Raw genomic sequence first — 24543 nt, 5'->3', positions numbered from 1 at the left:
AATGAAGAAGACTTTGAAAAGATTAATGCCTTAGTTAGATAAAGGAAGCTCACACAAAAGCATGCGTGCCTACACGTCCTAACTCACGATCCCCAAGGTTCTTCTTCACGCTAATTTTGATGATACATGACATGACAAAAATCTGATTCTTATGCGGCAACCGGAATGTCAATTGGTAAGCTTATTACTGACCATGGAGTGCAATTTAACCAAAGGAGGGGTGTGGGGAACACAGTGGGAGTCTTTAAGCACCGATCGCTTGATTTCTGAAATTGAGAAGAATGATGCCCATAATGGGTTCAACCATTTCTTGTGCCTTGAGCTTTTAAGATCTCAGATAGAATTAATAAGGATCTCAGGAAAAACAGGTTCATAATGCTCAGCCTGTTCACCGGTGCAAAGGCAGTATAGCAGTGAAATGATGTGAAGAGCACAGACTGATGAAATCTAACACAATGTAAATGCAAACAAAGGAGTAAAGTTTGCTCCAGTTAAACATTAAGCAGCCCTCACCCACTGCAGGTCAGTAATTGCTTCATCTTAGAACAATCGATGCACAGACATTACAATATGAAAAGAAGCTTGTCGAGGCACTTCAGGATGGAGCTAGCAGTCTGCCTAATAAACATTTCTAATCCGATTTACTGTCAGTCTGCCCAGGAGATCCACTCTTTTTCTTAACACCCTTTATGCAAACTTGCATAACATGCACACATACACAAGACAGCTTGCAACCAGCATGCCAGGCAACAGGCTAGCTATTACACGCAGTTTCAGAAGCTATGATTCATGATAACACGGGAGGTTCATGCACAAGTGAAGGTGGCAGAGACAGGAACACGCATGCGCCGCACACACACGTGTGCATGCACACGCACATACACACACATGCGTGCGCGCGCACGCACACACACACACACTCTAGCAGGAGTAGGCCATTTGGCCCTTCGAGCCTGCTCCACCATTCATTTTGATCATGGCTGCTCATCAAAATTAATATCCTGATTCCCCCCATATCCCTTTAGCCCCAAGAGTTATATCTAATTCCTTCTTGAAATTACACCATGTTTTGGCCTCAACTACTTCCTGTGGCAGTGAATTCCACACACTCACCACCCTCTGGGTGAAGAAATTTCTCCTCACCTCAGTCCTAAAAGGTTTACCCCTTGTCCTTAAACTATGACCCCTAGTTCTAGACTCCCCCACCATTGGGAACATTCTTTCTGAATCTACCCTGTCTAAGCCTGTTAGAATTTAATAAATTTCTATGAGATCCCCTCTCACTCTTCTGAACCCCAGTGAATATAATCCTAACCGACTTAGTCTCTCCTCACATGACAGTCCTGCCACCCCAAGAATCAGCTTGTTTCACCTTCGCTGCATTCCCTCTACAGCAAGGACATCCTTCTTCAGATATTTGGCTCAGTCTCTAAATGTCTCAAAATGGAACATGACCATTTGATGCTAATCTCTGTTTTGACAATTTACTGTTTGTTTGACATGATCTGCTGCTTAAACCCTCACTCATGCTTTTGTTACCAAAAGACCGACTGTTTCAATGCTCGTCTGGCCATCATCTGGAAAATTAAATTCATCCAAAAGGCCTGTGTACAAACTCGCGCCCAGCTGTTCAACCATCACCCTGGTCCCAACTGACCTACAATGGCCCCTGCTCTGACAACGCCTTGATAGTTACAATTTGCATAATGGCCCCTTCCCATTGCTGTAATCCTCCCCCAGCCTCAAACAATCCAATTTCTCCGTGCTCCTCAAGTTCCGTCCTCTTCAGCACCCCCAATTTGCTTCACCCTACCATTGGTGGCCATACCTACGGCTGCCTGGGCCCAAAGCTCTGAGACTCCCTCCCCACATCTCCCTGCCTTTACATTGTTCCTTAAAACCAATCAAGCTTTTGGTCTCCTGTCATAGCTCTTTACCCGGCTCAGTGTCAGTCTTTGAGAGACAACAACGTTTGTGAATCGCCTTGGGGACATTTTCACTATGTCGAGGGTGTTCTATAAATGCAATATGACTTGTATGAGACCAAAGGAGAAAATGCTGGAAAATCTCAGCAGGTCTGGCAGCATCTGTAAGGAGAGAAAAGAGCTGACGTTTCGAGTCCAGATGTCAAAACTAAAAGGCATAGAAAGTGGGAGATATTTATACTGCAGGGTGTGGGAATAAAAGATGAGTCATAGGCGCAAAAACCAGGGTAATGGCAGTCCATAGAGAGACTCATCTTTCATTCCCTCCCCCTGCAGTATAAATATCTCCCACTTTCTATGCCTTTTAGCTTTGACAAAGGGTCATCTGGACTCGAAACGTCAGCTCTTTTCTCTCCTTACAGATGCTGCCAGACCTGCTGAGATTTTCCAGCATTTTCTCCTTTGGTTTCAGATTCCAGCATCCGCAGTAATTTGCTTTTATGAGTTGTATGAGTTCTTGGTCAAAAGACATCTGCGTGAAGAGGGAGTGTGTGCTGTTTACAAAGAATACTGATTTTATTTCACCTGGAGCTCGTTGGGGGGGGGGGGTTGTGTGTACTTGCAAATGAAAGGGAGTTGATCTAACACTGGTTCGGTAAGCAGACTGAGCCGATGGGTGGGAATTTACAGCCTCGCTCGCCCCAAAACCGTAAAATCGCGCCCGAGCTCAATGGGCCTTCCCATTATCCGACCCTCGCCCTCTCCGATTTCTGTGGCGGGCGGGCCAGTAAAATTCTGGCCTGTACCTATCAATGTTACTGCAGCTCTCGGCAATCTCCCGCAGACCAGCAGAACAATGCCCAACCAGCTATCAAATGGACTGCGTTGGTTCAACAAGGCGGTTTATCGCCATGGTCTTGAGGGCAATTGGGGATGGGCAAAAATACTGGCCTAACCAGAGCTTCCGATGCCATCAAACATTCAGGGGTAACTTTCCCGCGAGGGGTTTCCCAATCACTGACCAGAATACTGAGGTAAATTCCCAGGAAATGTTGTAGAATCATAGAATCCCTACAGTGCAGAAAGAGGCCATTCGGCCAATCAAGTCTGCATCGATTCTCGGAAAGCGCATTCCACCCAGGCCCTCCCCTCTGTCCTATGCCCGTGGCCAATCCATCTAACCTACACAGCTTTGGGCACTGTGGGGCAATTTATCATCGCTAATCCACCTAACCTGCACATCTTTGGACACTAAGCGGCAATTTACCATGGTCAATCCACATAACCTGCACATCTTTGGACACTAAGGGACAATTTAGCGCGGCCAATCACCTAACCTGCATACCTTTGGACTGTGGGAGGAAACCAGAGCATCCGGGGGAAACCACGCAGACACGGGGAGAATGTGCAAACTCCACACAGACAGTGACCTAAGGCCGGAATCGAACCTGGGTCCCTGAAGTTGTGAGGCTAACCACTGTGCCGCCGTGCCATAATCTCCGACTTGGCACCAAAGTTACAGTGAGTGGGAGAAATCCAGTGGTAAATACTGATGACTCATTTAAACAGGGAATAATTATTCCAAACTCTATTGATAGAGGAGGCTGGATAGTGAGACCCCGACTGTTTGAAAATCTGTTCATCCAACTTAGTGATCTATCTCAAATGAATATTAGCTTTGAAAATAAACCAAATTTCCAAAAGACTAGTGTGTTAAAAAAAAAATTTACTCATTTCACGCTGTATATATTTATTTTTCTTAAGCTGTGGTGTCTTAAAACCCAAGATTTAAATCTTGCCTTCCCACTCGCCTGATCGCCTCAGAGTCCAAAATGCATCCTTTCTTAAGATTCCGTTCCCCCTAATTTGCTCCTCTGGAGATAATGATTGCTAGGGGAAGGGGGGGAAGGCGCAGTTCCAGGGGTAGGCTCCGTGATCTCACCACATTGTTATTTCCCGCTGTCGAATTTATTGCTGTCTTGACTACTTGGATAGAAAAAGCATCCGAGGCCAATATCCACACATGCATAAACCATGGTGTGGTGTCTTTGGATCACACACGAGGGAGCAGGAACTCTGGCTGCTAGTTCCTCTTCCCTTGCCATTCAAATTAGACATGGATTTGGCAGTGCAGTTGGCTCTTTCTTGCTGGGACTTGTTAACTCAGTCCAGGCAGGCAGTCCAAACTGATACTTTCCACCTTATATTGCTCAATTTCGCAATAAGCGATGCCTGAACTCCCCCCAAAAAAGTCAATAAGGGAAGGAGCCAAAAAACATTAAGGTTTAAATGCACTAAAATACATCTAAAACCATGAACCTATTATTTCCTATCAAAATCCCCCTCATGTTTGCACCAAAGAACATTTGTCATGTTTGGCATCGGTGGGTGTTTTATGATGAGCTGGCAGGAGCAATCTGCCACAGAGATGGAATTGGCCTTAATCCATTCCCCTGCCCTCTTGCATGCTCCCAACTAGTCGCCTGGGTCAACACACACACACACAGACTCCTCAAGCTCAGCCAAAGCCCAGATTGGAACTCAAGCTCTTCAATTAGGGCAAGGCCCTGTCTTCGGGGAAGCTTGAATATTGGCCCGCTCAGTTTGATGCCAATTGAGTCCCCAATTCCCCACAGCTGGGAGTTCGCCGCCATCTGTCCAAGTGCTGTGGCACAAACTTCATGCAAAAACACCGACAGCACAAGTAGCAGTGTCCAAATGGAAAAAAGTCACTGAAACGTTGAATAATTAGCTAGATTTGTGAACCCAGCCCCTGTCCCCATCGCATGCAAATGACAACAAGGTGGCACAGTGGTTAGCACTGCTGCCTCACAGCGCCAGGGTCCCGGGTTCGATTCCAGCCTCGGGTGACTGTCTGTCTGGGGTTTGCACATTCTCCCCGTGTCTGCGTGGGTTTCCTCCGGGTGCTCCGGTTTCCCCCCACAATCCAAAGGTGTGCGGGTTAGGTTGATTGGCCATGCTCGATTGCCCCTTAGTGTCAGGGGGCCTATCAGGGTAAATACATGGGGCTATGGAGATAGGGCCTGGATGGGATTGTTGTTGGTACAGGCTTGATGGGCCGAATGGCCTCCTTCGGCACTGTAGGGATTCTATGATACGTGCTTTCAGAAGCTCTTTTACAGATCAACTTTTGAGTGTCTGAATGTATGCAATCATTTAAAAATTATAATTGTGCTACATCAGCCCTCGTCAGCTTTTAAATTATTCTTCTGATGTGCGCCTTGCTGGTTGGCCAGCATTTATCGTACATCTGTAATTCTCTCTGAGAAGGTGTTGTTGTGTAGTGGAGGTATTCTCACTGCGCTGTTAGGTTGGGAGTTGTGGGGATTTTTAACCCAGCAACAATGACTGCGGGGAGATGTGGTGGCGATTATATTCCCCAGGCACCTGCTGGCACTGCCATTCCAAGTGGCCAAGCTGGATTTTGAGGCCAATAAAGTTAGTTAACATTTGGCTTTGTATCAGTCGAAAACCAGAACCCAGATGTTGGTCAGACCATCTGACTAACACGCCTGTGCAGAAAATCGCACACAATTCTCCTGAGCTTCGAATCATAGAATCCTTACAGCGCAGAAGAGGCCATTCGGCCCATCGAGCCTGCACTGACTCTCTGACAGAGTATCTTACCCAGGCCCTCTCCTCCGCCCTATCCCTGCAACCCCACACATTTACTAAAGCTAATCCCCCTCACCTACACATCTTGGGACATTAAGGGGCAATTCAGCATGGCCAATCCACCCAACCTGCACATGCTTGGACACTGAGGGACAATTTAACATGGCCAATCCACCTAACCAACACATTTTGCGACACTAAGGGGCAATTTAGCATGGCCAATCCACCTAACCCACACATCTTGGGACACTAACGGGCAATTTAGCATGGCCAATCCCCCTAACCGTTGGACACTAATGGGCAATCTAGCATGGCCAATCCACCTAATCTGCACACCCTTGGTCTGAGGGAGGAAACCCAAGCAGACACGGCAAGAACATGCAGACTCCACGAAGACAGTCACCCGAGGCCGGAATCGTACCCGTGTCCCTGGCGCTGTGAGGCAGCAGTGCTAACCACTGTGCCACCCTGTCACCCCCCAGCGTATTTTCACTTCACACCCATCAAGAAAACAAATCCAAGTATAGCAGGCACATCTTCTCATTGTCATCCTCCGCACCCCACTCAACACCTGCACTGACTCCCACATCATGCTGCATGCCAATCTGACAGGATCAGTACAGGGGCATGCAATGCAGTCCTGAACACAAGATACCTTACAATAGATTTCTAGCTTCTCGCAGGAGCAAGACAAAACATATCTGGAGCGTGGGGACGTATCGTTTGAAAGATTCCACCCCCACCTCAAAAAAAAACTAATCTCAGAAACATTGCAATTCATTAAAGATACCGAGTCCTGTTTTGTTTGTTTTAAAAACCTGCCTGTGCTACGAATAAAACAAATGGGAGGGAAATGGTTGGCAGCATTTGAAACCATTTTTGCCTTAAGGTTTTTTTTTAAAAATGTTGAAGAAAGTTGCATTCTTAAGAGCAAATCCTTCCGGGTCAGGACAGACCTGACCTTTCCCCTCACTTGACAACTTCTCCTGACCCTGGTCCAGGCAGGGTCACACCCAAGATCCGAAGAGCCCTCACAGAGGAGGTCAGAGGTCGAACTCGCAGGGACAGTGGCGCGCCGCTCCCGACTCTGATTGGACAGTTCCCGAGACAAGACAAAAAGAGGTGATCATCGGTGAGACACTCTGCATACGAGAAAACACATTTGAAACAAAAACACTTGAAAATGCGGCAGGGGGAGCACGGTGATGGAACTGTGGTCTGGCACTACCGGATGTGATGGGCACGTAGAACGATGTTCTGACATGACATGATGGCAAATGATCCAGAGGAGAAAATGGGACATTGTTGGAACAGAAACAATATTGCAACATTAATCCGACTTCACTTCAGTCGAGTCGTGAGGGAAACATTTAGAATAGACAAGACAGGTATCCGATTAGACTCACAATGAGGCTACACAGTATGATATCTTTACAGAGGTGGCGGCAACAGATAGCTTTACATCCAGGCAAAATACTTTTGATTGCTCGGCACACTGAGTCGCCGTCGCCGCCGGTACTTACCACATGGACCCTGATATTTGACCGGAATGAAGGCTTTCTGCTGACATTCAGCTTGCTTGCGCTCACAGTCGTTGTTGTAGCTTTTGTTGTCCAGACCGCACACAGGTTTGTACGCTCCGTCGCAAATGATGCGGTCGCAGGAGCAGCGGGCAATGCCCCTTCGGTTGAGGCAGACTGCGTTAAACTTACACTCTTCTTCACATTTGTCTGCAAGGGAAACAGTGAGGCAATTTTAACTCTACGCTCTTGAGTCAGGCAGAGACCTCGATGGGCCGAATGGCCTGCCTCTGCTTCTTATGGTCTCTGGGCCATTTGGACAATAGTGGCTGGTACAACTTGGCAACACCCTCTGATAACTATTCATCTACCTGAAAGAAACAACGCTAAATCTATACATGCCATCCTGAAGGATACTGGGTGCTGTCTTGAGGGGACATTGGTTTAGGAAATGTGACAATACTGTGCCCTTAAGAAATGTACTTGTCATTTTTTTTGTGCAGGATCTGTTGTAGCAGTTAGTTTGTTATTATTGGAGCCTTTCTGTCTGTATACAGCATCAGTGAGTTGTTACTGCAGCAGCATAATTGATATTAATTGCTACAATGTTTGTTTTAATCTGAACTAATGCAGGGTTGTTATTTTGTGTTTTCCCCTGGGATGTTGCAGAGTAGGGCTTGATTAGGTTGAGTGACTGGTAAAGCCATATGACTGGGCTTACTCAGAGAACTCAAGCTCAGTGCTTTTTACGAGAAGAAGTGCCTCTCTTTTCCCCTCTCTCATGCCAAAATCAAATGTAAAAGTTAAGGTCCAGGCTAACTTCGTAAAATACCCTTCGGGTTTCGGATCTGGTCCTTGACAGAAGGATTCCAAATTATGCAGAAGGCATAATCGGAAATGAGAGGTGTTGGTCATGGAGAAAGACCGGAGGAATCTGGGCTCTTTCTATTAGAGCAAAGGTTAAGAGGGGATTTACAAGGGGTTACATAGGATATAGGGCATAGAAACATACAATATTTTTGCACAAATTTCTGAAAATGTATAAAATAAATGTGGAAGATTGGTCTGTCAATAAGACAATCACTGGATGAAGGGAGAAGCCAGGGCTTAAAATTACACCTGAGGTTTGACAGGACATGTAATTCCTTACCAGAAATAGTGATGAAAACAGCATTCATCATGAAAGGAATGGGTACATAAAAAGAAATGGGGTATTGGGAAAGGGTAAGAGAATGGGACAAAGTGGATAATTACAGAGAGTGGCTTCCATACATGTTATGGACACAGCCTCAGAGCAAAGGGATGGCCCTTTAGAACCAAGATGAAGAGGAATTTCTTTAGCCAGAGAGTGGTGAATCTATGGAATTCATTGCCACAGAAGGCTGTGGAGGCCGGGTCATTGAGTGTATTTAAGACAGAGATAGATAGGCTCTTGATTGGTAAGGGGATCAAAGGTTACAGGGAAAAGGCAGGAGAATGGGATAGAGAAACTTATCAGCCATGATTGAATGGTGGAGCAGGCCCGATGGGCCAAATGGCCTAATTCTGCTCCTATATCTTACGGTCTTATGTTATGATGTTCTATGACTCAATGAAGAGATCCCAGCCTCGTGAACGGATGCACTGCTGTAAACCTCCGCCTCTTGCACTGAGGAACAAAAGAATTTCAGGGATCTACAAAGTGGACGGGCGTAGGATTCATTCCTCCCTCCCCAAAGCTGCACTTCACTGGGAGACGAAAAGATAAGGCCAGTGGTCACTCTGTTGGTGTGGGTGAATGATCAATGGTTGGTCACTACCTGCCAGATGCCAACAGTGCTGTTTGTTTACCTCAGGATGCTCTACGGAAAATTAATATTTGGAAATGCAGTCACCATTGCTGCATGCGGAAAAGCAGCAGCCAACCTACGCACAGCAAGATCCCACTAATCACAATAAAATTAAGGACAAGATCATCTGTGTTTGGTGATGTTGGTTGAAGCAGAAATTTAGGGCAGGATAAAGAGAGAGCCTCACTGCTCTCCTTCCACTTGTGTCCTGGGATCTTTTACTCTTCCCGAAAAGGGCAGATGTTCATATAAAAGTCAGGACTTTTTTTCATTCATTCGTGGGACACGGGCGTTGCAGGATGGTCAACGTTTATTGCCCATCCCTGGTTGGCCCTGGAGGGGGGTTGAGAGTCAACCACATTGCTGTGACTCTGGAGTCACATGTAGGCCAGACCAGGTAAGGGCAGCAGATTTCCTTCCCTAATCAACCAGATGAGTGTTTCCTGACAATCAACAATGGTTTAATGGTCATCAGTAGATTCTTAATTCCAGATATTTTTAATTGAATTCAAATTCCACCCTCTGCCATGGTGGGATTCGAACCCGGGTCCCCAGAACATTAGCTAAGTTTCTGGATTAATAGTCCAGCGATAATCCCACTAGGCCATCACCTCACCTGCACTCCCGACAGTGCAGCACTCCCTCAGTACTGTACTGAAGTGTCAGTTGGGATAATGTACTCAAGTGGTGGCGGTTGGCTCTGAACCCATTGCTTTCTAGCTCAGAAACAAGAACTCTTCCGCTCAGCTAAGCTGAACGCTCATGTGCAGTGTGTGTGCGCGAGCCAGGGACCTAAGCATGGAACCTTACTCAGTTTTGGTCTCCTTACTTGAGAAGGGATATACTGGCACTGGAGGGGGTGCAGAGGAGATTCACCAGGTTGATTCTGGAGTTGACAGGGTTGGCATATGAGGAGAGACTGAGTAGACTGGGACTATACTCCCAGATCCAAAGATGTGTGAGTTAGGTTGACTGGCCATGCTAAATTGGGTCCACATCATGGTAAATTGACCCTGGGGTTATGGGGATTAGCAGGGTAAATATGTGGGGTTATGGGAATAGGGCCTGGATGGGATGGTGATCAGTATAGACTCGTTGGGCCGAATGGCCTCCTTCGGCACTGTAGGGATTCTATGATTCCATACTCATTGGAATTCAGAAGAATGAGGGGGGGTCTAATAGAAACATATAAAATTATGAAAGGGATAGATAAGAGGTTGTTTCCACTGGCGGGTGAAAGCAGAAATAGCCTCAAAATAAGGATAAGCAGATTTAGGACTGAGTTGAGGAGGAACTTCTTCACCCAAAGGGTTGTGAATCTATGAAATTCCCTGCGCAATGAAGCAGTTGAGGCTACCTCACAGAATGTTTTTAAGGCAAGGATAGATAGATTTTTGAACAGTAAAGGAATTAAGGGTCATGGTGAGCGGGCGGGTAAGTGGAGCTGAGTCCACAAAAAGATCAGCCATGATTGTATTGAATGGCGGAGAAGGCTCGAGGGGCCAGATGGCCTACTCCTGCTCCTAGTTCTTATCTTAAATGGGAGCAGTGGTCGTAGAACTGGACTTCCAATGTTCACCATCCAATGTTTCCACATAGTGCTGCCCAGTGAGGAAGGATAGGAAATTAGAATGATCACTTGTCTGACAAAGCGATGTCGTTGTGTTCAATAGTGGAGTGGCTTCGGGCACCCAATTTAGCTGTCCAGAGAGATCCTGCGCTTAGAACTCACCCTGCAGATCATGGAATTGAATCCAATTAATAATCTGCCTGGCTTGCAACGGAAACAATTAACATCAGGGCTGGCAGAAAGTGGTTAAAAACCCCAACTGGTTCATTCGTGCCCTTTGAGGACAAGAAACTGCCATCCCTAATGGGCCGCATCTACACCAGACTCCAGTCCTGTGCTCTGCCATTGCCCCTGGATGCCCTCTGAAGAAGTCTAACAAACCACTCAAGTGATGAAGGCGATCTCTGCGAATTGAGGAACCCATGGCCACATCCCAAGAACCAATTAGAGAAAACACTTCATTCAGTATTTGGCCTGAGGTCTAATGAGGAAATAAATTGGTTGCGCTTTGAGGGGTATTCAGAGAAATTTGTTTTTTGTCCAGAGAACGTGTTCAGATGTGTTAAATTTAATCGAGCATTGAATGGGACCCAGGACTGAATCCCTTTGAACTTAATGATTTGACAATCACCCAACACGAGTCAATTTTGAAAGGCAGCTCACCTCTAGCCTGACAGGGTCCTGAGCGGACTTTCTGAAGGTTAATGCCTTTGATAGCTCCCATTCTCTCCATGCTGCACTTGTTGTCGTAGGTGTGCCCATCATCCGCGCACACCGGCTCATACCCCGGTGGGCAGGTCTCCGGTTTCAGCAGCACCTCGGGCTTGCGGGCCCTTGGGTGTACTCGACAGGCCTTGTTCAGATCGCTCTGAGCATCTTTGCACGGGTCTGTACACAAGAGAAGAAGCGGTTACAGACCAGAGAGGCTCCCAGAGTTATTTCCTGTTAGAAGGATTCAGAAACCCTGGGATTTAAAAACTAATAAGGTTACTAAACAGGGGAAATTAACTTAGAATAAGGACCACAATGTGCCTTATACTTATTTTATACAAAAGCACTACTTGCATCGGCACACTGTTACTGTTATTGTAATTAAACATGTATTTTAGATCTAAACAAGTATTTTTGAATGTAATGTTTCCTTGGACAAAATGCAAACTGCCTTGGAGCATAATGGGAAGACAGTTAAACCAGACAGGCCACAATCTTTGGGAACAATAAGCCACAGTATACGGTTATGTTATCAGAAGAAAGTCATGGAGAGTACAAATACTCATACTTTAGACAATGAACAGAAGTATTCACAAAGTATATAAAGTATTCAATTCCTACTGATAAAAAGGCAGAGCGAGACATTGGGAATGTCACCTTTTCAACTCTGTGGCTTATGGTGAGAAAGCAACCTTTGAACCTTACGGATTTACGCAAGTGAGGTTGCTTAGCAGCAGTGGGTCGCAAGCTCCGGGTCTGAAAGTCCAATGAATTCCTAATTCTGCTAGAAGGTAGGATGCGATTGGCCAAGCTAAATAATGTGTACTAATACGATTGGAGCATCCAGTTAGGATGACAGGGTAGAAGGGAGAAATTAATTCTCGAAAATGTATAACCATTTTGCCATTGCATTGTAAACTTCAGAAAGGAGTTGGCATGTCCGGCTGCCTTTCTCCCGGCATGTGTTGATCAATAAAGAACGTCTTTAAGCAGCATACTTTCTTTCGCCAGTCTCTGTATTTAGCCATTCAGCTCAATTCTTAGCATCAGTGAGAAACCCTCGTTTCATTTCCCTTTCTCTGCCGTGTTAAACACGAAGCAATGGGCTTGGACACCCATATACCCAACTGCTACAATTCATGTGTGATATAGAATTACATAAAATGTGCAACATATGGCGAGAGTAGGCTTGTGCCAGTATTTATGCTCCACATGAACACCCTCTCCCCCTATCAGCATTACTTTCCACTCCCTTCTTCCACATATATTTACCTAGCACCCCTTTCAAAGTATCAATATTACAACTCTCGTTCCAGGCAGATGGAGCAACACGGCGGCACAGTGGTTAGCACTGATTAGAACTCCTTATTATTCATTCCTGGATCACAGAATCATGGGCGGCACAGTGGTTAGCTCTGCTGCCTCACAGCACCAGGGACCCGGTTAGCACTGGTTAGCCTCACAGCGCCAGGGACCCGGGTTCAATTCCAGCCTTGGGTGACTGTCTGTGTGGAGTTTGCATGTTCTCCCTGTGCCTGTGTGGGTGTGATAACTCCCATGATCTGCATGGGGAATCACTAATTGACCTCCCAGTTAGGTTTGTTGAATACAAACTCCCTGGGGATTGGTAATCAGCCAACCAGGTGGAGCCCGTATACCGAGCACTGCATAACTCAAGACCCTGAGAGGGTCCATTAACCTTTTAGTCTCGGTTGGGACCTGTTGTGTCCACCACAGGCTTGTGGTTATTGTTTATTTTATTTTGTTCAATTAAAGCACGGTTCCTTCACAGCCGACTCCTGGAGTTATTATGTGGGCTTCCTCCAGGTGCTCCAGTTTCCTCCCACAGCCCAAAGATGTGTAGGTTAGGTGGATTGGCCATGCTAAATTGCCCCTTAGCGTCCCATGATATGTAGGTTAGGTGGATTGGCCATGCTAAATTGCCCCTTAGAGTCCCGTGATGTGTAGGTGAGGTGGATTGGCCATGCTAAATTGCCCATTAGTGTCCCAAGATGTGTAGATTAGATGGATTGGCCATGCTAAATTGCCCATTAGTGTCCCAAGATGTGTAGATTAGATGGATTGGCCATGCTAAATTGCCCATTAGTGTCCCAAGATGTGTAGATTAGATGGATTGGCCGTGCTAAATTGCCCCTCAGTGTCTCAAGATGTTTAGATTAGATGGAGTAGCCATGGGGAATGTGTGAGGTTATGGGGATAGGGTGGGGGAGAGGGCCTGGGTAAGACCCCCTGCCAGAGTCAGTGCAGACTGGATTGGCTGAATGGTCTCTCTACATCCTAGGGATTCGATGATGGAGCTGTGGGGGAACTATGCAGTTAACTGGCTTCACATTGTCATTAAGTAGCTTCACCCATTGGGGGCTGCAAATCAGAAATTCAACTGCTGGCTGCCTGCAGTTTCCTGACTGTTCCCTTTTGGTCAGAGGAGCATGTGGTTAAATATCGGCACAATAAAAGAAACGTGATCGTCAACCTTTGATAGCCATTGGCTGCTGGTGGATCACCATCGATCACAACGACCACACGAGCAGCCCCTTCATTCTTCCCTCCTCTTTACTATGGGGTGTCGTACTCAGCATTCGAGATGGCTGTGGCTATACTTCCTGGTTTGGTCATTGGGGTAATGTGGGTTCTACAATCGGCAGCAATCCTGGGCCAGTGATAGGGAAAGAGGTCAGGGCGCCAATTCTTGTTGGACTGTGGTTCCATGGACACAGCTGGTCCTCCAGAATTTTCACTGCAGTGGATAATCTTTGCTTGTTGTCTCAATGGGAAACATTGGTGGATATTCATTCTTGAATCATAGGCAGCACAGTGGTTAGCACTGCTGCCTCCCAGGAACCCGGGTTCAATTCCTGGCTTGGGTCACTGTCTGTGTGGAGTTTGCACGTTCCTCTTGTGTCTGCGTGGGTTTCCTCTGGGTGCTCCGGTTCCCCCCCACAGTCCGAAAGACGTGCTGGTCAGGCGCATTGGCCATGTTAAATTCTCCCTCAGTGTACCCGAACAGGTGCTGGAGTGTGGCAACTAGGGGATTTTCACAGTGACTTCATTGCAGTGTTAATGTAAGACTACTTGTGGCTAATAAATAAACCTTAAACTTTATAATAATCATAGAATCCCAAGAGTGCAGATGGAGGTCATTTGGCCCATCAAGTCTGCACTGACAACAAACCCACTATCCCCTTAACCCCAACTATTTATCCTGCTAATCCTCCCGACACTAAGCGACAATGTAGCATAGCCAATCAACCTAACCCGCACATCTTTCGACTGAGGTGCCTCACAGGCATTGCCTGGACAACGAGCAGCAGAAGGGCTCTCATTTCCTACTCAAGTTAACACCAGCACAGCACGTGGCCATTCAGCCTCTTGGGCCTAGCTTTGCCATTCGCTTGGATCCTAACTGAGGCACACCGCGAATCCTATTTCCCGCCTTTGGCCCTGTAAGCTCGGTATTGTGAGCACACAACACTGATCCCAGGCCAGAAAGCTCCTTCACCTGTCTGCACAGCTTAAAGTGAATATTGAACGCGAGACAACCCGGGAAATTGGTGTGACAGGTTACGGCTAAAATATACCCAGAGCCCGAACAGCCAAGGCTGCAATTAGCAGGGAGTGAGGATCACATTTCTTTTACAACGCGAGGAGAAATATATATATATATATATAACTGACAAGAAGAGAACTGCTAGTGCAGGGGGTGCCCTTCTGTGGAGATACCTCTCAGAAGTCCCCACACAAAGACTGCACAGGAATTGCCCAGGATATTTCAACTTCTGTTATTATTGGAACCCTCCAAAACTACGATTTGAAGTCCAAAACTTTGGATAGTTCCGATTAACTTAACGGAACAGTTAACCTGATCACCCTCCCTGACTACCAGCCTGACTATCAACCCACCCTCTCCTCCAACTTTCCCCCTGACTATCCCTTCACTGTTCCAACTCCCCCCTCCCCCCCACACTGAGTTACACCCACTCCCTGCCTACCTACTCCCCCAGACCTTCCCTGACCACCTGACTATCCCTGCCCCCCAACCTCCCAACCACACCACGAGCCACACCCCACAACTACCCCAATGTTGTGTTTCTCCTCACGTGGACGGCACGGTGGCACAGTTGTTAGCACTGCTGCCTCACAGTGCCAGGGACCCGGATTCAATTCCCGGCTTGGGTCACTGCCTGTCTGGAGTTTGCACGTTCTCTCCGTGTCTGCGTGGGTTTCCTTCGGTTTCCTCCCATACTCCAAAGATGTGCGGGTTAGGTGGATTGGCTGTGCTAGGGACCAGCTAGGGTAAAAATGCATGGCGTTATGGGGATAGGGCCAGGGTGGGATTGTGGTCAGTGCAGACCTGATGGGCCGAATGGCCTCCTTCTGCACTGTAGGATTCTATGATTACTGCATCCCTCCTCGCCCTGACTACCTCCCTGATCTCCCACCACTGACCACACTAGCCTTCCCGGCCACTCTAACCGCTTCCCCAACCCCCCTCCAGGCCTGCACTCACTTACCTTCCCTCCGCAAAGTGGCCAGGACATTTCAAACTCACAGCAGGATGGCAGCTTGAGCTGTAAAAAGTGAGGGTATGACTTTGTTTCCCCCGGCGATCCTGCAGGACCAGGGGCAGCCACGCTCCACATGCAGGGTCTGAGGTCCGGATAAGAAATGTGGAGCCACGGACCAAGGTGGGTAAAGAGGAACGGGGCGGGGTGTGACATGTGACAATCCATTATCGACGTCCACTCCACAGAAGATTCGGCCCAATATTTCTCTCCCAGGTGCTGGGTGAGAATTGCATGAGGTGTTGGCCTTTACCAGCTGCCTCTGTATTTACCATACCCATCCTGGCACGAGTGTGAGAGTGTGTGTGTGTGTATGTGTGTGTGTACAGCAGTATCAGTACTGAATGCGACGGCCACAGGAGCAGAAACTCACATGAGGGGCAACGGGGGCAAATGAAATGCCACTGACACCTTGGTTGAAATCAGTAGACACAAACCGAGACCGAGAGATAGAATCATAGAAACCCGACAGCGCAGAAACCAGGGCGGCACGGTGGTACAGTGGTTAGTATTGTTGCCTCACAGCGACAGGCACCCGAGTTCAATTCCAGCCTTGGGTCACTGTCTGTGTGGCGTTTGCACATTCTCCCGTGTCTGCGTTGGTTTCCTCCGGGTGCTCCCATTTCCTTCCACAGTCCGAAAGACGTGCTGGATAGGGTGCATTGGCCATGCTAAATTCTCCCTCAGTGTACCCGAACAGGCGCCGGAGTGTGGCGACAGGGGATTTTCACAGTAACTTCATTGCGGTGTTAATGTAAGCCTACTTGTGACACTAATAAATAAACTTTAAAATTTTAGAAGGAGGCCATTTGGCCCATCGCGCCTGCACGAACAACAATCCCACCAAGGCCTTACCCCGTAACCCCACATATTTACCCCGTTAATCCCTCTAACCTACACATTCCAGGACATTAAGGGTCAATTTAGCATGGCCAATGCAACTAACCCGCACATTTTTGGACTGTGGGAGGAAGCTGGAGCACCCGGAGGAAAGCCATGCAGACATGAGGAGAACATGCAGACTCTGCACAGACAGTGACCCAAGCCAGGAATCGAACCCGGGTCCCTGGGGTTGTGAGGGTCTTGGTCTGCATCTTGGAACATCGCAAAGTGTATTTATTCATTAAGTCATCTGGTGGCTGTTCGGAAAATCAGGTCACATAAATAATTGCAGCCTGCAGGGCAGCTTATCAAGCCAGAGAACGACTCTCTTGCTGCTTGGCATGAATTTAGAGCTTTTAGCTCAGCAGGTGGTGAGAACATATTCAATTGGATCTGAAGGAACATTCATTACATCAGATCCTCTGCAGTGTAGTGTAAACCCTGGTGAAATTAAGGTCATCCAGATAGCACATCCACTGAAGAACAAATTTCAATGCCATCACTTGCATCCACAAAACCCGGGAAACAAACACGAGGCCATTCAGCCCTTTGAGCCTGTTCCACCATTTACATAGATCAGTGTTGAACTCCATCAACCCTATTCTCTCGTCTTGCTTCTGTAGCCTTTAACACCCTTGCCTAACAAAAAATATACACGTGGGAATGCTTATTTAACCCCCTCTGGTCCCAAAAGCTTATTGGAGGTATTAGTTGCAGATTTCCACTTGTGTAAAGAAGTGCTTCTTGACATCACCTCTGAATGGCCTGGCATTTGACTGGCTTCAATGTCAACAAAATGAAGGAGATGGTCATCAACTTCAGGAAGCGTAGTGAAGAACATGCCCCTGACTGCATCAACGGGGACAAAGTAGAAAGAGTTGAGAGCTTCAGGTTTTTAGGTGTCCAGATCACCGACAACCTGTCCTGGTCCCTCCATGCCGACACCATAGTTAAGAAAGCCCGCCAACGCCTCTACTTTCTCAGAAAACGAAGGAAATTTGGTAGCTCCACTATGACTCTCACTAACTTTTATAGATGCACCATCAAAAGCATTCTTTCTGGTTGTCTCACAGTTTGGTATGGCTCCAGCTCTGTCCAAGACCGCAAGAAACTACAAAGGGTCGTGAAGGAAGCCCAGTCCATCAGTCAAACCAGCCTCCCATCCATTGACTCTGTCTACACTTCCCGCTGCCCCAGGAAAGCAGGCAGCATAACTAAGGATCCCACACACCCTGGACATACTTTCTTCCACCTTCATCCGTCGGGAAAAAGATACAAAAGTCTGAGGTCACGTACCAACCAACTCAAGAACAGCTTCTTCCCTACTGCCATCAGATGTTTGAATGGACGTACCTCGCATTAAGTTCATCTTTCTCTACACCCTAGCTATGACTGTAACACTACACACTGCACTCTCTCATTTCCTTCTCTATGTACAGTATGCTTTGTCTGAATAGTGCATAAGAAACAATACTTTTCGCTGTATGCTAATACATGTGACAATAATAAATCAAATCAAATCATTTTAACATTATGGGTGGGATTTTCCAGCCACGCTTGCCCTGAAACCGGAAAATCCCACCTGAGGTCAATGGGCCTTTGCATGGAAATTCCACCCTATGCCTCTTTATTCCAGACCTCTCCACCAGAGGAAGCAGTTTCTTTCTATCCAAATCCTGTAATCATCTTAAAAACACCTCAGCTAGATCACCATTTAATCTTCTATACACTAAGGGCATACATAGAAACATAGAAGATAGGACCCAGGAGGAGGCCATTTGGCCCTTCGAGCCTGCTCCGCAATTCATTACGATCATGGTTGAATGTCCAACTCAATAGCCTAATCCTGCTTTCTCCCCATTACCTTTGATCCCATTCACCCCAAGTGCTATATCCAGCCGCCTCTTGAATGCATTCAATGTTTTGGCAAAGACAGGATTAGTCTTTGCAACTTGTCCTGGTGATTTAGCCTTTCTTAAATCTTCTGGACATATCTACACCAGCACTGTGCCTGGAAAACATGGGACCCTTCCTCCTCTTTGGGAATTCAGAACCATTCTTCAACTCACGCATCTCCTCACTCACCACAGGGCCCGTCGGACTTCTTGTACACGTTTTTGTGGTTGTCGCAGGCGTATTTGTTGAGCTCACACTCGTTCTTGTAGTCCTTGCCATCGCTGCCACAGACCATCCTCTCCGGGTCACCGCTGCAGGTGATGGGACAGACGCATTTGGCCGACTGGCCGTCTGACGACTGGATACAGGTGCTGCCGTATCCACAGCTCACTTCGCTGCAGGGGTCCTTCGAGCCTGAGGCAGAGAAAGAGACAAGCGGGCATTAGAACAGGTGCAGTCAGGTTCCGTTTTATAGTCTACCCTCCTGCTTTCTTTGGGGCACAAGTTATACTGCGGCATGTGCGTCGCTGCAAAATGAAACAGGGGTTAAAGTGTAACTCAAACCTCTATCTGCCCCACACAGGTTGAGACCTCTCTTTGAGTCAGCTTGGATGTGGCATTGTGTGGAGTACCACTGTAATGCAAGAAGAAGCTAAACAATGCATGGTCAAAGTGGGTTTAAAAGGTGCTCAGAGTGTTTGTTGGCCACTCGGCCTTTATCATTGAATAATTGAACCATAGAATCCCTGCAGTGCAGAAGAGGCCATTCGGCCTATCAAGACTGCACTGGCTCTTTGACAGAGTATCTTAGCCAGGCCCTCGCCCCCACACAATCCCTGTAATCCCACACATTTACCATGGCTAATCAATTTAGCATGGCCAGTCCACCCAACCTGCACATCTTTGGAGTGTGGGAGGAGGAAACCCACGCAGACACGGGGAAGAACATGCAGACTCTGCACAGACAGTCACCCAAGGTAGGAATTGAACCCGGGTCCCTGGCACTGTGAGGTAGCAGTGCTAACCATTGTGCCACCCTATGAAACACAGTCACAGATAACCCAATAGCACGAAGCTTCTACACACCAGGAGGACGCTGAACTTTGTCTGAATTGCAACCTGCAGTGCACAGAATAGCTCGAGCCGTGATCTGCCGCCTGGATATTCCATCTGATTCCCAGCCAGTAATTACACTAAGTGATTATCCCTGCTGTGGGCATCTAATCGGAGAAGCAGCTCCACAGTGTTTCTGAGGAATGATTCCGTTCCAGAGCTCTGAGGACGGATGCCACAAAACTGGACACCTAATTGCAAAGATTAATGAACTGAAAATTAATTGGTTAATAGATTTGTCATGAAGCCAGCTTGTACGGTCATGCACCAGTACCAACACGCACACCTGAGACAGGTCTGCACATCTCCAGCTGACAACTCCAATGAAGTCAACACGACAATATACTCACTGCCTTTAATGGGTATCTACAGTAACTGGCACAATATCAACCATACTTGATGCAAATTACCATTTTTCTGTACCTCAGCCTGAACGGTTGTCTCTCATTGCCATCGTATTAGACTCTAAACCTCGTTTCACCCGACAGCCTCAGTGAGTCCTGAATGTTTTACCTGCCAGGAGTTGGACGACTCTGGGTCAGACCTAATTTGGACTATTGTGAGCAATTTTGGACCCCGTATCGAAGGAAGGACGTGCTGGCCTTGGAGAGGGTCCAGAAGAGGTTCACGAGAATGATCTCAAGAATGGAAGGCTTGATGTATGAGGAGCTTTTGAGGCATCTGGGTCTGTACTCGATGGAGTTTAGAAGGATGAGGAAGGGGGAATCTTATTGAACCTTACAGAATACTGAAAGACCTGGATAGAATGGACGTGGGGAAGATGTCTCCATTAGTGGGAGAGACTGGGATCCGAGGGCATGGCCTCAGAGTAAAGGGACGATCCTTTAGAAACAATACAGGGAGAACTTCTTCAGCCAGAGGGTGGTGAATCTATGGAATTCATTGCCACAGAAGGCTGTGGAGGCCAGGTCACTGAATGTGTCTAAAACAGAGACAGATAGGTTCTTGATTGGTAAGGGGGTCGGGGGTTATGGGGAAAAGGCGGGAGAATGGGGTTGAGAAACATATCAGCCATGATTGAATAGCGGAGAAGACTTGGGGGGGCCGAATGGTCTAATTCTGCTGCTATATCTTATGATCTCTTGGACTCAACCTCTCAAGTTAAACAAATGATAGGTTATCTAACTAAAAGATTAATAAAAAACCTTCAGGGACTTGACAAGATAGACACCAGAGAAAATGTTTCCCCTGCTGGGGGACATGGGACCACAGTCTCGAGAGAAGGGGATCAAACATTTAGGACTGAGATGAAGAGAGATTTCTTCACTCGGAGGGTTGTGAATCTTCAGAATTTTCTACCCTAGAGAGCTGTGGATGCTCAATCATTAAATTTATTCATGATCAGAGGTCGATAGAGTTTGGGTACCAAGGGGAACTCGGGGACAGTGTGGGAAGGTGGAGTTGAGGTAAAAATTGGGCATGATCTTGTTCAATGGCGCAACATGTTCAACAGGCAAAATGGACTATCCCTGATTATACCTCTGAAATTCTTATGCTCAGGTAGCATGGTGGCACAGCGGTTAGCACCTCTGCCTCACAGCGACAGGGACCTGGGTTCAATTCCGGCCCCGGGTGACTGTCTGTTTGGAGTTTGCACATTCTCCTCTTATCTGGCTGGGTTTCCTCCCACACTCCGAAGATGTGTGGATTAGGTTGATTGGCCATGTTAAATTGCCCTATGATGACAGGGAGATTAGCTGGCTAAATATGCGGGAGTACAGGGATAGGGATGGGATTGTTGTCGGTGCAGGCTTGATGAGCCGAATGACATGTTCCTACACAGTAAGGAGTCTCACAACACCAGGTTAACGTCCAACCTGATGGACTTTAACCTGGTGTTGTGAGACTTCTTACTGTGCTTACCCCAGTCCAACACCGGCATCTCCACATCATGTTCCTGCACTGCAGGGATTCTATGGGCGGAATTTTCCCATCCTGTCTGCCATGGAAATCGTAGCAGTCGGGACAGAAAATTCAAAGATCCGTTGACCTAGAGCGGGAATTTCTGGTCTTGGGGCGAGCGCGGTTAGAAAATCCCACCCTATGATTCATTAGCTACGGGACATCGAGGCCAACCTTACACTCACACTGCCTTCCCTGGCTGAACTGTGGGAACACTTTCACCACATGGAAGTGCCAATGTTCAAGGAGGAGGACTAACTGCAGCCTTCACAAGGGATGGGCAACAGACTAAATGAAAATGATCAGCACATTGCCAGGATTGGCTTGTATGGCTCACTTCAAAAACAAGGCAACGTGAATCATAGAACCAGGAGGCCATTCGGCCCATTGAATCTGCACCGACAACAATCCCAGCCAGGCCCTATCCCCATAACCCCATGCATTTACCCTAGCTAGTTCCCCTGACACTAAGGGGCAATTTAGCATGGCCAATCCACCTAACCCGTACATCTTTGGACTGTGGGAGGAAACCGGAGCACCCAGAGGAAACCCACGCAGACACGGGGAGAATGTGCAATCTCCACACAGTCACCCAAGGCCGGAATCGTACCCGGGTCCCTGGTGCTGTGAGGCAGCAATGTTAAGCACTGTGCCACCGTGCCGCCCTATGCTTACTAATGAATCCTTGGGGAACTATGCTTCAAGATTAATGTGTTATTGTGGCAGCTGATACGCCAGCTAAAGAAGTGTTGTCTGCCTGACAACGGGCTCACTCAACACAGCATCAATGTAATATCCTCCTCACCACTCCAAACAACCGGGCTTCCTTGCCAGGTCTATAAAAGTCATGAGACAGGAGCCACGTCCGCGAGAGTGTCACCAAGAGTGTTCGAAGGGTTAGTGAGAAAATGATCTGATTTAATGTAAGCCCAAACAGTTTCTCACCAATCCTTTCACTGCAGACAAACAAATTGATGCAACTGATTACAAAAGGCTTTACCCATCCTACTCGCTGGGAGAAATGCCACTGGGGAATCAAAACCACATCATGTTGGGTGGGGAACAGGGACCAAGGGAGCTTAGGTACTAGGATCAAGCTAAAATTGGATTTGATTTTATTTGTTATTGTCACATGTATTAGTATACAGAGAAAAGTATTGTTTCTTGCGTGCTATACAGACAAAGCATACCGTTCATAGAGAAGGAAAGGAGTGAGTGCAAAACGTAGTGTCACACTCATAGCTAGGGTGTAGAGAAAGATCAACTTAATGGGAGGTAGGTCCATTCAAAAGTCTGACGGCACTAAAGAAAAAGCTGTTCTCGAGTCGGTTGGTACGTGACCTCAGACTTCGGTATCTTTTTCCTGATGGAAGAAGGTGGAAGAGAGAATGTCCGGGGTGCGTGGGGCCCTTAATTATGCTGGCTGCTTATCCAAGGCAGTGGGAAGTGTAGATGGAGTCAGTGGATGGGAGGCTGCTTTGATACGACATTAAAGTTCCATGGGAGGCTGGTCTGCGTGATGGACTGAGTGTTTCTTGTGGTATAAATTTTAAAAGGGTTCAAGTTCAGTTTTATGAGCGCAGATAGAATTAGAGGGTGTGCTGGGGACAGCTCGCGAGAAGTCACCACACTCCGGCACCGTCTTGCCACTGATGCCCAGATCCTGAGAATGAGCTTTAATTTTCAAACAGAAGATCAGATCTTAATTGGAGGGATTGGAGACAGGATGCAGTTCAGGGACCAGACATTGGCCACCATGCAATCTGGCTTCAAGATTTTTATAAGTGAACTCTCACCAACTTTTACACCAAGGAAAGCATCCTTTCCGGATGTATCACAGCTTGGCATGGCTTCTGCTCTGCCCAAGATTGCAAGAAGCTACAAAGGGTCGTGAACAAAGCCCAGTCCATCACACAAACCAGCCTCCCATCCATTAACTCTGTCTACACTTCCCGCTGCCTCGGAAAAGCAGCCAGCATAATGAAAGACCCTACGCACCCCGGACATTCTCTCTTCCACCTTCTTCCGTCGGGAAAAAGACACAAAAGTCCGACGTCATGTACTAACCGACTCAAGAACAACTTCTTCCCTGCTGCCATCAGACTTTTGAATGGACCTTTAGAATATTTACTTCAAAGTCTGAGATCATGCACCAATTGACTCAAGAACAGCTTCTTCCCTGCTGCCTTCAGACTTTTGAATGGACCTACCTCGCATTAAGTTGATCTTTCTCTACACCCTAGCTATGACTGTAACACTACATTCTGCACTCTCTCCTTTCCTTCTTTATGAATGGTATGCTTTGTCTGTATAGCCAGCAAAAAAACAATACTTTTCACTGTATACCGATACACGAGACAATAATAAATCAAATCAAAGTAAACCAGTTCCTGGTGGCAAAGGGCACGCAAGCACACACACACACCCCCCGAACTTCACTGGCAACTTACTTGGATTAGTATTGAAAGAGGAATAAGTCTCAGTGCTGAAGTATATTATGAAGCTGAGGCAGTGAGTGATCCTGGTTTATATCTAACCTTGGTGTGACTGATGTCAACATTCAGCTTTAGAAATAGGAAAATGTGGCCTTTTCCTGATGCCAATTTCCTGGTGCCTTCTATGACCACAATACAGAATTTTTTTTTTCAAATCACATTTTCTCTGGTAGATAAATTGCAACAGGCTACAGAAATATATCTCCAGCAGAAGAAACATTTATCAGATTGTTTCAGAGGTTTTTGCCTCCGTGTGTTGACTGCAATTCTTTGCTTGTTTATCTAGTCAGCCCTACTTATAGGTGGGCACAGTCAATGCTCCATTCTCTCAGAGAAGCTGGTGCGTTCATTTCCCTGGGAATATGAATAATTAGGGTTTCGATAGAAGCGATCCCTGCTGTTAATCAGGAAACAGCCGGTCTCACTATCATGTTTCCAGAAGATACCGTGTAGAGATTGG

General features: G+C 47.0%; 1 protein-coding gene across 1 annotated transcript in view; it reads right to left on the bottom strand.

The window, feature by feature from the left end:
* The window catches only part of agrn (agrin), a 582383-nt gene that overhangs the window by 140519 nt on the left and 417321 nt on the right, over window positions 1-24543 (bottom strand). Inside the window, exons 5-7 of the mRNA XM_078238727.1 lie at window positions 18742-18966; window positions 11144-11368; window positions 7085-7291 (exon numbers count right to left, since the gene is read on the bottom strand). Of these exons, the coding sequence (XP_078094853.1) occupies window positions 7085-7291; window positions 11144-11368; window positions 18742-18966 (657 nt within the window). The remainder of the gene's footprint in view (window positions 1-7084; window positions 7292-11143; window positions 11369-18741; window positions 18967-24543) is intronic.

The sequence above is a fragment of the Mustelus asterias genome, chromosome 22 (assembly GCF_964213995.1).
Source record: "Mustelus asterias chromosome 22, sMusAst1.hap1.1, whole genome shotgun sequence".
NCBI classification, from domain to species: Eukaryota; Metazoa; Chordata; class Chondrichthyes; order Carcharhiniformes; family Triakidae; genus Mustelus; species Mustelus asterias.
This window is presented reverse-complemented; position numbering and strand designations above follow the sequence as displayed.